General features: G+C 32.2%; 1 protein-coding gene across 2 annotated transcripts in view; it reads left to right on the forward strand.

The window, feature by feature from the left end:
* Positions 1-16821, forward strand: part of LOC145265570 (poly(A)-specific ribonuclease PARN-like) — a 160256-nt gene that overhangs the window by 115250 nt on the left and 28185 nt on the right. Inside the window, exon 21 of one of the 2 annotated variants that reach the window (XM_080121542.1) lies at positions 12228-12337. The exons of the other annotated variant lie outside the window; for it this stretch is intronic. Within the exon in view, the coding sequence (XP_079977668.1) occupies positions 12228-12337 (110 nt within the window). The remainder of the gene's footprint in view (positions 1-12227; positions 12338-16821) is intronic. 2 annotated transcript variants of the gene reach the window in all.

Here is a 16821-nt window from a genome sequence, read left to right on the forward strand (position 1 = left end):
TATGTCTGTCTGTCTGTCTGTCCATCTCCATATTTTCAAACTCTGTTTTCCGAAACTAAGTCGCAGAGTGGCACTAGAGGCCTCAAATGATTGGATTTTTTATGGCCCATTCTTTCATGGGTTGTTAGCCGGTTAAAAATTGTGTTTAAGGGGTCAAAAATGAAAAAAATCATTATATACTTTGTACAGTCATCTTAATTTATTTTTAATCTGTTCATATGCGTCTTACATTGGTATGGTGGTAACATCACCAGCTTTAAATGTTAGTTTTGTTTTCAGTTTCGATTCTAGCTGATGGCACCCAAATATTTTTATTTTTTTATTTTTGAAATCATGACTATAATAATATATATGAAATCTGGATAAATTAAAATATATTTAAGCGTATTTTACAATTATGCAGAGCCCCCCCTCCCCTCTCCACCCTCCTGCTAGTTTTTAATAAAAAGTATAAATCCAAAATTTTAAATTGTGTAAATATTTAAAAAAAACCTACTCATGTTGTCTACAGAGGCAATATGTGTGTCAACTGATATGCGTCCTTTTTGTTTTTTCTTTGCATTGATGTCGGTTGAGGGTCGGTACTCCATATTTCGTCCTAATAAAATTTGGTTGAAATCACATGGGCTTGAATTTATGAGAGGGAAGAGGTCATCGAAAGATTTTGTCCAAACAAGTTGTAAGCCATTCATCAAAATAGATACGAGTTTCCATGGTTACAAGAGTTCTCGTTTTTTAGGATAATCATAAATTGTACATGACATTCCAATGTCTCTTCCCTTGTACAAATACTTGGCAAATAGAGGAAGAGATCTTGTCGCACACACGTGGTTCGCTTAATACACGTAATAGCATAATAAGGGTGTAATGTTACGCATGAGCATGACTAAGTCCTGATACCGTTACGAGAACCAGTTAAAAGTTAAAATACGTGATGACAAAGATCCCCGCCCCTTCTTGATTAGATTTTTATTCGATCAGTGAAGGCCCTGTGGGTGGGGCATTAGAATACGCAGACTGCCCCCCTGCAGAGGGTAAAAGTCCCTCAATGGGGGTCCTGGATATGACCTTAAACTATATCCAGTGGTGAGGCCCCAGCTTGTGGGCTTTGGGGAGTGTGGAGCCACACTTTAATTACCATTGCTCCCAGGTCCACTCTGACCCGGAGTGGTAGTACCTGTTAGGGTCCCAACTATGAAAACAGCAAATATATTCTATTAAAAAAACTTTTCTTCAAAATCTTTGGATTCGGCATTAAAATACCCGGCGTTGCCCAAGTGTTTGTAGGTGTGTGTGATTGTTAATGAAAACCTAAGAATAAGCGAAGTAAAAAAAGAAAATATAAAAATGAAGGGGGGGGGGTAATCAAAACATAAAAAAAAAAAACTAACGTAAGGCAAACGATGTTAAATGTAAAAATCGAAAAAAGAAAACAGAAGAACGAACGTTAAAACCCCCAAAAAAAAAATGTGAAAATGGCTTAAATAAGCCTTTTTCGATATTAAAATTTAAAAAATCGGTGGGTACCCGGATGTTTTTGGGTGTGTGTGTGTGTGGTCGGTCGGGGGTGTTAATGAAAACCTAAGAATAAGCGAAGTAAAAAAACAAAAAACAGAAAAATGAACGTTACGTGAAAAATGGCTTAAATAACACTGGTTCAATATTTAAATTTAAAAAATTGAAAAAAAAAAAGAAAAGACATCTCACACCACGATTCGAACCCAAAACGTTTAGATAATGAACCAACGCTCTAACCAACTGAGCTAACACGACGTACATGAAATTCAGTCAGTTCTTCAACTATTTAAACTAAATCAGGTCATGACGGCATCTGACGCATGCGTAGAACCGATCTCGTCATGAGAGGACGGTTTTTGTTGACCCCCTTCTTGTAGAAAATTGTTCATTTAAGGGTGAAAAAATTAATGTTTTTGGCCAATTTTTCGATATTTTTCGGGCGAAGGATGGAGCTTCAATATGATACCAAGTTTGTTAATTTTTGTTCTGTCTGTCGAAAGTTTTTAGCGAACACACACACATACATACATACATACATTTTCCCTTTTATATATATACTAGCGGGGGGGGGGGTACCCGGCGTTGTCCGGGTATTTGTAGGTGTGTGTATGGGGGGGGGTAATTAATAATCCTGCTTAAATATTATAAAAAAGACGATGTAAAAAAAACAAAACCAAAACGAAAAAAAATGGCATAAATAAACCTGTATATGGGGGGGGGTAAACTAAAGCATAAGCGAAGTAATAAAAAAAAAAACGTTTGGTCGGGAGGAGGGATTGAACCCGGAAGTGGAAAACAATAGCAACTACTTAACGGTCTTGACCACGAGTGCGAGTAATAGATTAGCATGTTAAGTTAAAGCTTATAAAGCTAAAAGAAGTTTGATTGACAGGAAGACGCTAAATGAGGTTATCGCACGATCGTTATTTTTAGTTTTCACTTCCCCCAGATGACGGTGGGAAAGCAGCGAAAGCCGAGAACACAACGTTTTTCACTGTATTTATACTAAAATGCACGACAAACAGAGGACAGAGCGAAATAGCACGAATCTCATAAAAGTCTACGTAAATAAATTTAGAGACGACCCGTGTTCACAAATCCTAGGTATTATGATATAGGTGGTATACAAACAGTTTTAAGCGATAGTAACGACCCCGGGAGCGTGTGCGAAAGAAGCCTTTGCGAGACATACACGAAATGGTCACACACATTTTGCCTTTTATATATATAGATAAAAGTGAAAATGTTTGTATGTCTCACAAAAACTTTCGACATGGGCCATGGATTTTCGCCAGATAGGTATCATTTCAAAGCTCCAACCTTCGGCCGACAAATAGTGAAAAATTGGCCAAAAACATTAATTCCTTCACCCTAAACTGGGCCCTTTTCTACAAGGAGGGTGCCGAAAAAATTGTCCCTTCATGTTCTCTGCTCCTGCTACTACGACAATGACGTCATGTTTGACCTAGAAAACGTTCGCGTTAGTTTAAACCACCTGCAAGTGTTTTTAAAGGTTTAATTTTATCCGTTATTAAGTGTATGTCGCTTTGGCGTAGGGGTAATGTGTCGGGCATTTTTTTCCGGCTTAGCCTCAATGCTTCGTCTTCGAGCCTGTCTTTCTACCTAAACTTTTTTTCCTCTTTTACACCTTTTTTTTTTCTGTGGGTGGACGTGCAAAACAGCAGGTGATCTAAAGCGGCATTTGAATATACATAGAAATGAGCATCAAGTACGTGCTGCTAGTGGCACACATGTCTGCACAATGTGTGCCAAAGAATGCCAAAGTTTAGCAGGGCTTAAAAGCCACCTTGGTGCAGCCCATCACTGACTTGTTTTTGTATATATATTTTTTATGTTCTATATCAACTAATGGCAATATTCGAAAATGAATTTTCTGCCATCATACATATATATATATATATATACTAGCGAGGGGTACCCGGCGCTGCCCGGGTGTTTGTAGGTGTGTGTGAAAAAAAACAGGTGCCCGTGAAAAAAAAAGCCTTGACGACGCACAGTTGGAAAATAGTAAAGTGTGAAAAAAAAAAACAGGTGCACGTTTTTGATTGACGTGACGGCGATAGCTATTCAGCAGTTAGCATTTTGTGCGGGACAGTTTTTAATGAGGTCAATAAATCGGTTTGTTTGTTTTTAAAAACCAGCTCCCTCGTCTTGAAATGAAAGCTACCGTCTGATATGACGAAGTCGACATTGACCAAACGTTACTTAGCTCTCTAGAGACCACTGGCTCTGGGCCTGTGATTAGAGTCAAGTTTCGCTTTTTGTTTATATCGAAAACCGAATGTAACGCGTGCTGATGCGGGAAATGTAGAATAATTAACGTTTGAAAGTCAATAAAATTAAATAGACAGGCGAGCTCCGTGGTTAAGTGTGAGATATTACAATTTATAGATGATATAAAAAGTTTTTAGAAGTTGTGAAGCGAGCGAGCGCTTCTCTGAAAGAAGCCTTTTGTGGACATCGAGGAAAAGCGTAAATACATACATACATACATACATACATTTTCGCTTTTATATTTATAGATGGCAGCAAATTCTCTCTCTCTCTCTCTCTCTCTCTCTCATATATATTTATATATATATATATGTGTATATATATATATACATATATATATATATATATATATATATACATACAAACACACCTATATAGTTGATTCTTTTTTTCTTGCTCCAACATTAATATTAAAAATTTTTTCTATTTAAAATTTATTAAAACACTTTTTAATATACTCAGTGATGTATATGTGAGTAACTACATGAAGATTAACTAATTTACATATACTTTTGAAAAACATTAATTAATTACTTATTCTTTTTTGATGGTTTCTTATTAGATGATTGGTTTGATTTCACTATTATGCTGAAATCTATTTATGCATAGTTTCTACATTCTGCATAATTGCAATAAATTTAAAATGAAATGGAGATTTTTTTTTATATATCTATATAAGTGAGAATGTGTGTGCGAGGACAACTCTCAACCTATATACTCAACAAATTTTTGATCTACAAATTTGAAATTTGGTATATGGAGTATTCAGAGATGTGGAAAAGTTTTTAATCAATTTTCATCCAGAAAAAAAGGGCTGTTAAGGGGTTAAATTTGATACTTTGGATCATCAGATTTTTTTTCTGTTTGTCAACTGTTTCATGACTGTACATGCAGGAATGATTCACATAGCAGCTTCCTTATTTTAAGAATAAGTAGGTTTGAAAACACTTTGAAGTTGTGTCAGGCTGGCCTAATGGTTATCGTACTTGACTCACTGTCTTTAGGTTTTGGTTTTGATCTCAGCTTGAGTATTTTTTTTTTTTTTTGCTTACAAGAAGTGAACTGTTTAGAAAAAAACAATGCTTGCGTGGACATGTCTCCGTTTCTTTCCGTTTTTTACTTCATTTAAAAATTTTTTTGAAGGAATTTAATGTATTAATTACCGTGCAATGCCTGGTACATCTGCTTATATATATATATATATATATATATATATATATTTGTAATCATCGACATACAGTCCTGTTTCGTTGTATCACAACTCATCAGTGCCACTAGACTAGCATCTCTCCCAAGCCAAGGATTGAACCTAGAACCGTCGTGTTAACAGTCGGCAGTTCTCCCACTTGACCACAGAAGGGACGACGCCCGCAAGTGACGCCATCACTTTTACAGTGCTCAAACCGCCTGATTGTAAACAAACAAACAACGAGCTTTGCATTTTTCAGCCAATTAAGTAGCGGGTGAGATTATTTACAACAGTGCTCTACCCAAAGAGGGGGGGGGCTTAGAATATATTTGTAGTCATTGACATACAGTCCTGTTTCGTTATATCACGACTCATCAGTGCCGCTAGACTATACACACACACACACACACACATATATTTGTAGTCATCGCCATACAGTCCTGTTTCGTTGTATCACAACTCATCAGTGCCGCTAGACTAGCATCTCTCCCAAGCCAAGGATAGAACCTAGAACCGCCGTGTCGGCAGTTCTCCCACTCGACCACAGAAGGGACAACACCTGCAAATAACTCGTCGGAATGTCTATTTAAATAGACATCCGCCACCACTTTTACTGTGCTCAAACCGCCTGTTTGTAAACAAACAAACGAGCTTCGCATTTTTCAGCCAATTAATATATATTTATATATTTCAGCCAATCATATATATATATATGACCATATCAGTGTGTGTGCGAGAAGTCTCTACTAAACTCCTTGCTGAATATTTAGTCCACAGAATTGAAATTTGATAGAGTAGTATTACAAGTGTATGCTGTATTTTCGTGGACATGGGCAATATTACATACCTAATGTACTTCAACAGGTCATATCTTTTATTTGTTGGTCAATTTTTAAAACGATTACATTGATGGAAAGAATAGAATAAGAATTCTAATGATAATTTATTTTTCCTTTATGCATTCAATGTTTTTATGCTCCAAGTTCAAAATGAAGAAAAAAAAAAAAAAAACGATAAAAAATGACGGCAAAAAGGGAAACTGTTTTTTCAATGTTTACATTTCATATGTTGGGTTTGGATACACATACGCGAGGTCAAATTTGATTGGATATGGCTGAAATTTTACGGGCTATATAAGCATAGAAGTCCATCTTTATTGGACTTTGATTTATATTTTTACGACCACAGGAAGCAAAGTTACAACCGAGCAAAGTTGATGAAGAATATTTTAAAATTGATAAGATAAATCGGTATATATCATCCATTTTCATATAGATAATAGTTTCAGAAATTCATGTATAATATGTAAATATTTGATAATTATCAATTGTGCGGAAATTTCTTTAAAATGTTATCCTTTATAGAAATTACAGAATATAAAATTAAGCGGGGGAAAATGGTTTCATTTGTATTCTCTTAAAAATAGAAAACTATTTTTTCTGCTTTTAAAACAAAAGTTGAGAAAACAGTTTCATTTTTATTCTGAGTTTAAAAAAAAAAATTATCAAGTTTTTCAAATTTGATTTTCAAACAATACCGAGCCAAAACTATTTTGTTTTTAACGCTTTTAGTGCAGTGTACTAAAAACGTTAAAAAACAACAAAATGTACTAAGTACATGTGTTTCTATTATCATGGTATTTATAACTTCTTGTACTTCAGGTAGAGTTGTGTTTTTTGTGGTAAAATAAAAAATAAAATAAAAGGTACTTGTGCACTTATGCTACCATGCTGAAATAACGTTATTTAGAAACACATTCTTAACATGGGGAGGGAAGGGTGTTTTGTTAACTATTCTGTACTTTAACCTAACAATTAAATAAAAAGATATTGTGAAACTTGAATTTAATCTAAAAATACTATTTGTAAAAATAGCACAGTAACATAAGTGTATAAGCACCCAAAAAAATATTACCAAAGACAAGATAAGTTAGTCTTCTACCAAGTTGGATAAGTTTTTAGTGTATTTATTTAATGTAAAATGTTTATTTCGACAATTAGTGTCGAGCGTTACGCAAGCACAAGAAAAATAGCCACATGATATCTGATGTCTTTGAAATCTTAACAACTTCGAAATATACAAAATGGTTTTCGGGTATGCTGAAAACGAATATCGCATTTAACAACTTCGAAATATACAAAATACTGTTAGAAACCCAATCAAGAAATGTCCTCATGACATTTATTGGGTGGGTTTCTAACAGTATTTTGTAAAAAAAAAATTGTTATTTTTAACTCTTGTCAAGACCTTTTTTTCGAATTAGTTAAACAAAACCGTTTTTTTTTTGTTTTTTTTAACTGAGGATATCTAAAAAATAACAATAATTAAACGGTTCGTTAAAGAATTTCATTGTTATGCATTTTGTAAATTTTTACCTTGTTTCCACCTAAACATTTTTCTTTAAAATGATTACCTCTTAAGGTTTTCGGGTATGCTGAAAACGAATATCGCATTTAACAACTTCGAAATATACAAAATACTGTTAGAAACCCAATCAAGAAATGGCCTCGTGACATTTATTGGGTGGGTTTGTGGGAGTTGAAAACTCTCGCCCTTTAACTCAGAAGAGCGACCTAGCTACGTCACTTCCTGTTTCTCATATTTCACCCTCTTTTCCGCTGAATGCTCGACCAGTCAAGATGTGACAAACACCGCTCCGGTGGGGCCATGAGCCACCGCCGCGTCTTGACTCAGTATTTTGTAAAAAATTTTTCTATTTTTAACTCTTTGTACAAGACCTTTTTTTTTGAATTTGTAAAACAAAACCGTTTTTTTTTTTTTAACTGAGGATATCCAAAAAAAAACAGCAATAACAATAATTAGGCGGTTCGTTAAAGAATTTCATTGTTATGCATTTTGTAAATTTTTACCTTGTTTCCACCTAAACATTTTTCTTTAAAATGATTACCTCTTAAGGTTTTCGGGAATGCTGAAAACGAATATCGCATTTAAATTTTTCGCAAATAAGTAGCTTTCTGGATATTAAGCAGTGTCACTTATGTTATTGCTGGTGGCCATCTTGGTATGCGTGTGTGTGCATAGTTTCTCGGGGTTGCGTTTGTGAACTCCAAAATGGCCACCAGCGATAACATAAGAAATGACATTGCGTAATATCCGGAAAACTACTTATTTTGCTGAAAATTTTAATGCGATATTCGTTTTCAGCATACTCTAACACTTATAAAAGTATTCATTTTTAAATGTTAAGGTGGAAACAACGTAAAAAAAATTACCGTTTTATTTCTTTGTTTACATAATTGAATTTTCAGTAAAACAATAGAAATGATGAAAATTACCATCAACTGGTGAATATATAATTGTTTATCAGGATTCCTGGTATCCTGGTACTGTGAAAACTACATTGAGGATTCATGTAGAGTACGATTTATGGTTGCATTTAAGAAAATAGGGGTATATTTTGGGCCAGATGGAGAGGATTTACAAAATTGAAAATTGGACTGGTCCGAAAATGCACAAGTTCTGGTCGACTATGGGAATTTCCATCTTTTACAGAAATCCAAAATCTATATGAAAAAATTTTCTTTGATTTATTTCTGAGATTAATTCACTCAATTTTTTTTTTTCTTTGAGTAAATACCGGCCATGAATGCTCTTTAGCCATTCAATGGCTACACCCTCAGCTTAAGCTCTCTGCTGAGATAAGCGGAGTGCACATACAGCACCTGGAATTCCCAAATGGTCACCCATTTTAGTACTGACCAAGCCTGATGTTGCTTAACTGTGGTGATCTGATGGGAACCAGTGTGTCAATGTGAATATACCTTTGTTCTGTTGATCAGCTATTTTTCTTTCTTGAGTTGGAAGCCATGTTTTTAGGTTCAGAAGAGTTTCCAATGGTTAGTCGTTCTACACAAGTCCTGGAGATGACGAATTCTGTTCTGTACAGGTTCCTGACTTTATAATTTTGTAGCCAAAGAGCAAAAGATTCTTCCCGTATTGACACGCAGAAAACATATGCAAGGTTGCTAAAGAAGGTTTAATTTTTATGGAGCAATTCTGGTTTTGATTCGTTCATAGCAGAACGTGAATTAATTTGATTTGTCGGTTCCTAACAGCTGCGTTTCTAAATAAAATCTCTCAACTGTGAGGGACTATACCTCCAAATATTGCAACAGTTTTTTTAACTCTTCCTAACATGTTGGTCCTGGATATGACGTTAAACTATATCCAGTGGTGAGGCCGTAGTTTGCGGGGTTTGGGGAGTGTGGAGCCACCCTTTGATTACCTTTGCTCCCAGGTCCACTCTGACCTGGAGTGGTAGTACCTGTTAGGGTCCCAACTATGGGTTAAATAGAAACCGATGTGAAAACAACAAATATATTCTATTAAAAAATTTTTCTTCCGAATCTTTGGATTCAGCATTAAATAACTCGAAAAGGGTTGATATGCCGTAAAACAAAAACTAGCTCATGCTGTTTATCTATTTGTGTAATCATCTTCTATTCTGGTCATGTCATCATCTCTCACATTGTGAGTGCCGAAGGACGCGTATGGGTTCACAAGTTTAAAGAATTAAACGAAACAAAAAGAAACACAAACTCCGACACATTCTGCAAATATCAGTCACATTCTGCTTGTGTGTGTGACATCATCAACCCTCTGAATGCTAAAGTCCACATCAATGTCTTCTACCAAGCCCGTGTTCGTCAGTTGATGTCGGCTCATCTTGATCTGCTCCGAGCCGCAGCCTGCGTTCTTCTATATCCAACTCGTAACTATCCTCAACTCTCAAAAACCCAAGTGAAGTGTTGAAATTAAAGTTTTCCTTTGAACTACTGAATGCTGTTATATGTTCGTGCAAAAAAAAAAGAAGTTTTTCTTCAGCTTGCAATGTTGTCGGCACGTGAAAATATGACAATCCTTTTACTTTTCTTGTTTCGACATTTGTAGAAAACCCATCTCTATTTCTTCCCACTGGCATGCAAATTAATCGTACGTTCAAACGAATCTGAGTAAACAAAAAATGTTCTCACCAATGAAAGACATATCATATGCCTAATTCGATCGCGTCTTGATTTGCATATGCCATCTTTTCGTTTCCTATTAGTTGAGTTCGAGTGCCGGTGACTTTTTATAATACGCACATGCAACCCTTGGACACTTGCTTCCATGACTGTTCTTAATTATCGTAAGCTGTTGCAAAATTTACTGCCATATCTAAAATTGTCCGTAAACTCTAAGCCTATCTATTTTCATATCCAGTCCTTTGTCTGCTACACCTTGATTAACAATCATATTTAGTTTTCCTTTGTGTACCTTAGTGAACAACTTCCTGCTGATTGTTCTGCTGATAAACTTATTTCCGCTTTTCTTTTCTTTTTTTTTTATATCCTAAAATTTATGGGAAGGAATGTCGGATCATATCATATCACATGTAGTATGACTCCTAGACTCTTCTCTTTGGTCAACACTGGTAACGCTCTGCAGGTTAGCAATTACAGAAGTTCCCTGACCTTACTCCATCCATTCCTAATTCTGGAAATCAACCAGCACCTGCTCCATCCTGTGCTCTAGTGATATCAACGAGATTACAAACCTTCTTGACAAGCTTGTTAGCTTTGCCATCCAAATATACTTTCCCACATCTGAATATCTGATAGAATATTTGCTTGGTCGACAGTGGATTGCAAAAACAATTATAAATTTTATTAATGACTCCATGGCTAACATTTTTTTTTTTTTTTTAAATGTCTGGACATCAGTTTACATCATCAACGCTCTGATCCCCATCTGGCATCAATTGAAATGGATGGCTCTCGTCTTGGGGAGGCTCCATGTTTTGACAAGCTTCTGGGTTTGACCTTTACTCTTGATCTGAAATGGAACACGTACATCAAATCTGTTGCCAGGGACGCTGGGAAAATGGTGGGATCCTTCTACCACTCCAGAAGATATCTCACTACTGATGCAATTCTCTATTTGTATAAAAGCCAAGTACGTCCAAAGATGGAGTACTGCTGCCACATTTGGCCAGGAGCTGCTAAAAACAGCCTATCCTGCCTTGACAGAGTACAAAATAGACTTTGTGGTTTAGTGGGGGATTCCCTTTTCCTTCCTTGCAACCTCTCTCCCACAGAAGAGACGTTGCGAGCCTGTCTTTATTTTATCGTTATTTCCATGGCAGGTGCTCGTCTGAGCTCCAATCCCTCGTCCCAATCTTTCACGAGAAACACCCGTCTGGCTGAAACTACTGTCAATAATTTTCCCCACTCTTTATCTGTGCCTAAATCCAAATGTAGATTCCATGAGCAAAGCTTTTTTCTTAGAAGTGCACGCCAGTGGAATTCTCTGCTGCTTGCCTGTTTCCCACCTGACTACAACTTGGACATCTTCAAGTTCAACATAAACAAACTCCTGACAAACCGTCCCCTTAAGTAAGACACTCTATCAAAACTCCCAATACTAATGATTACTACAATACTATCTCATTGATTACTGTACACGCAATAACCCTTATCCCTGAGTGGCCTTCAGGCCTTGATAAGTGGTGACCCCCATGTAAAAAAACAAAAAAAAAAAACTTGTTTCTCCTTTGAAAGAGTTTACGCATACAACTTGATCATTTCTAATCTGGCAGGTTCCTTCTATTTATGGTTTAAATTTTAATTTTTTGAAACTCAATAGGAAATATTATTTGTTTAATGGTGTAGAAAATTTCATGGAAGATATTCTATGTTTGATGGTCTAACGAATTTAATGGGAAATATTCTTTAGTTGATAGTGTAACAAATTTAATGGGAAATATTCTGTAGTTGATGATGTAACAAATTTAATGGGAAATATTCTGTAGTTGATGATATAACAAATTTAATGGGAAATATTCTGTAGTTGATGATATAACAAATTTAATGGGAAATATTCTTTAGTTGATAGTGTAACAAATTTAATGGGAAATATTTTTTGGTTGATGATATAACAATTTAAATGGGAGATATTCTGTTTTATAATGTAACGATTTTAATGGGAGATATTTGTTTTTGATGGTGTGATTTTAATGGAAGAGTTTCTTTGTTTGCTGTGTAACAGTTTTAATTGGAGGTATTCTTCGATTAATGGCGCAGCAAACTTATTTAGAGATATTCTTCTTTGTGCTGATCAACTATAATTTCTTAATTTCATGCAAAGAATATCTAGTTTCAATCTTCCAGCATTTCTTTGAGGTTTTAGAGAAAAGATTTTTTTTATTTTATTTTTTAATTTTTAGGCGAGTAACAGCAACATCTGATTCTGGAAAAGCCATCTCTACTGAGCAGCAGCCGCAGCAAGAGAAAACAAAAAAAGAAGAAAATATGCAATGGAAACCGGAAGAGAAAGGTAGTTTTTGAATTTGATCAATTTATTTGCCAGCAGACATAGTCGCGTTGATATACCGGTTCTTGGTTGATCGCTGAAGTTAAGCAACATGGAGCCTGGCCAGTATCAGATGAGTGACCGTTTTGGAATGCTACATGTTGTATGTCATTTTCCAATGATCAGGATATATGTACTGTTCGGGACCAGCATAGCTTAACCAGATCTAATGCTAGGCTTGTCCTTTTGGTTCCTTGACAAAAGGAGGGTGGACCTGTAAATTCACCCTTGTCCGTTCGTCTGTCCGCACTTTTCTCAATACCTACACCCTAGAATTTTTTGAAATTTTGCAGAAAGATTAAACATGATATGAGTAAAAAGAAAAAAAGTAACAGAACGGATTTTCCAGGAAAACTCCGGTTTTAGGGCTAATAAAAACAATCCATTTTTGGGACTATTTTACCATATTTGCCCAAAATTTTCTCTGTCTATTTAGCAGTTTTGTATGGTGCTGAACTCAAATTTAAATATGTTAAGGCCTTGAGGACTCAAGGGGCTAAATGGGGGGGGGGCAAAAGATGGACTTAGTCATTTCTTTTTTTGTATGGTGCAGAACTTAAATTTAAATATGTTAAGGCCTAAAACTGCACTGTTTGTTCATTTTCACAAGGATTTGACATCTCCTGGGGACTTTTGGGGCTAAATGGTGTGGGGTAGCGGATGCTGAACTTTGTCATTTTTTTTATGTCTCGTTCACTGTGCACTCACGGGGGACCATGCATGCTTCATTTGTTCAACCTGATGTTGCACAGGAACGAATCAGCTCTGAGTACCATTTTTATTTGATAAAAATAATTTTTATGGAAGTCATTTCAGACAAGTTATGTTTTAATTGCATAAGACGTACAAAACCATAGTTTATAGTTTCATGCAAGTTTGATCTGGTCTTCGGTCAAAGCAGACGAATGACAACTGCAATACAACAACAGGACAATGCTTATAAACAAATGATGTGGCAACTGTATGGTCACAAGATCTGCTCGCTCAGCTTTACTGCATGAATATTGATGTCATTGAACCAGTAAAATCCTAGGGCATCTAATTTTTTACTATTGAGTTGAAACTTTGTATAATGACTGGTGCTGTGACAACAGAATATTCTTTTCATTCTTTTGACTCTTTGGTATATATCCGACACAGACACACTTGATCAACCAAGAACCACATCTGTCAGTATAAAAGCATGTAAGATATTAACGGATATTTACTCAAGAGTCCAAACGATAAAAAGAATATGCTGTTGTCACAGCCCTAGCCATGACTAAAAAAAATGGGTTTGAACGCACAAATTGAGAGGAAAAGGTTATTTTATTTAGAAAGCCAAATATTGAATCTCCTATGAATAGGACGCTGGGTATGTGCGATATATTTTCGAAATCAAGCGGCTATACATTCAAGAGCTGAAAGGGAGAAATAAACCAAATATCAAGGTCTCATGTATGATATGAAAAGAAACTGGAATCTTAGGGAGATATCAATCATACCATTTGGTATAGATGCTACAGGGCTTATGAAGAAACCTGAATTCTTACCTAACAAATATTCGCGGTGAGCCAATTGCAAGAAAAATCCAGACTTAAGGGAACGGTGAGGATACTAAAAAAAAAGCTCTCGGTTAGTTTCAATAAAGAGCAGGGCAATGTTGGCAGCTGGTTTGACTGCCTCATACCCAGCGTTAAGAAAATGAAAACAAATAATTGTCAAACATAAAGTTAATACAATTTCTCGTCAATATCATTGTTACAATCTTCAAAGGAAGAAAATCAAAATAAAAAAACCATGAATTTACACATTATGATAACGAGCAAAGCAGTCCAGATAAGAGTTACACTTTTGGCAAGATTCATTCAAATAAAGTTAATATATAGGTGAATAGAATTTTAGTAAATTTTTAAAATATTTTTTAAGAGGGTTCCAACAATTCTCGGAGAAAAGTTGAATATAAATGAATTTTATTTTTTCAGATAAATTATGCGGTAAGCAGTACTATTATATATTATCTTATGTTTTAATATGAGAAATTATTTGGTTTCCTATTTATAGTTAGTAGCTTACTATTGCAAGACTCATTTATATACGTCCATATAAATACATGCAAAAAACATTTTAGCAAATTTCACAAGAAATTACAGAGGGTTCTAACAGCTCCAATAGAGAAGTTGACGAATAGGAAAATTTGTATGCTTTCTTCAAAGTATGTACTAAGCAGAAGTTTTATATATTTTATATTATTTATTATTGAAAGATTCATTTTGGCATCACATTTGCTTATTCTGCTGAATAATAACATTTATGCACATGTAGTCCCAGCTTCATATATAGTAAGCAGTACTATCTATATATATATCTATATCTAGATTATATATATATCTAGATTATATATATATATCTAGATTATATATATATATCTAGATTATATATATATCTAGATTATATATATATCTAGATTATATATATATCTAGATTATATATATATCTAGATTATATATATATATATCTAGATTATATATATATATATATCTAGATTATATATATATATATCTAGATTATATATATATATATCTAGATTATATATATATATCTAGATTATATATATATATCTAGATTATATATATATATCTAGATTATATATATATATCTAGATTACATATATATATCTAGATTACATATATATATCTAGATTACATATATATATCTAGATTACATATATATATCTAGATTACATATATATATCTAGATTACATATATATATCTAGATTATATATATATATATATATCTAGATTATATATATATATATATATATATCTAGATTACATATATATATCCAGATTATATATATATATATATATATATCTAGATTATATATATATCTAGATTATATATCTAGATCTAGATATCTAGATTATATATATATCTAGATTATATATCTAGATATCTAGATCTAGATATCTAGATATATATATATATATATATATCTAGATTAAATACATATATATATCTAGATTAGATATATATATATATATCTAGATTAGATATATATATATATATCTAGATTAGATATATATATATATATATCTAGATTAGATATATATATATCTAGATTAGATATATATATATATATATCTAGATTAGATATATATATATATATATCTAGATTATATATATATATATATCTAGATTAGATATATATATATATATCTAGATTAGATATATATATATATATCTAGATTAGATATATATATATATATATCTAGATTAGATATATATATATATATATATATATCTAGATTAGATATATATATATATATATATATCTAGATTAGATATATATATATATATATATATATCTAGATTAGATATATATATATATATATATATCTAGATTAGATATATATATATATATATCTAGATTAGATATATATATATATATATCTAGATTAGATATATATATATATATATATATCTAGATTAGATATATATATATATATATATATCTAGATTAGATATATATATATATATATATATATCTAGATTAGATATATATATATATATATATCTAGATTAGATATATATATATATATATATATCTAGATTAGATATATATATATATATATATATCTAGATTAGATATATATATATATATATATATCTAGATTAGATATATATATATATATATATATCTAGATTAGATATATATATATATATATATATCTAGATTAGATATATATATATATATATATATCTAGATTAGATATATATATATATATATATATCTAGATTAGATATATATATATATATATATATCTAGATTAGATATATATATATATATATATATCTAGATTAGATATATATATATATATATATATCTAGATTAGATATATATATATATATATATCTAGATTAGATATATATATATATATATATCTAGATTAGATATATATATATATATATATCTAGATTAGATATATATATATATATATATCTAGATTAGATATATATATATATATCTAGATTAGATATATATATATATATATATCTAGATTAGATATATATATATATATATCTAGATTAGATATATATATATATATATCTAGATTAGATATATATATATATATATCTAGATTAGATATATATATATATATATCTAGATTATATATATATATATCTAGATTAGATATATATATATATCTAGATTAGATATATATATAGATATATATATATATATCTAGATTAGATATATATATATCTAGATTAGATATATATATAGATATATATATATATATATCTAGATTAGATATATATATATATATATATATATATATAGATATATATATATATATATCTAGATTAGATATATATATATATATATATATATATATATAGATATATATATATATATATCTAGATTAGATATATATATATATATATATATATATATAGATTATAT

This window comes from Euprymna scolopes, chromosome 40 (genome assembly GCF_053919585.1).
Source record: "Euprymna scolopes isolate OS-2025 chromosome 40, ASM5391958v1, whole genome shotgun sequence".
NCBI lineage: Eukaryota > Metazoa > Mollusca > Cephalopoda > Sepiida > Sepiolidae > Euprymna > Euprymna scolopes.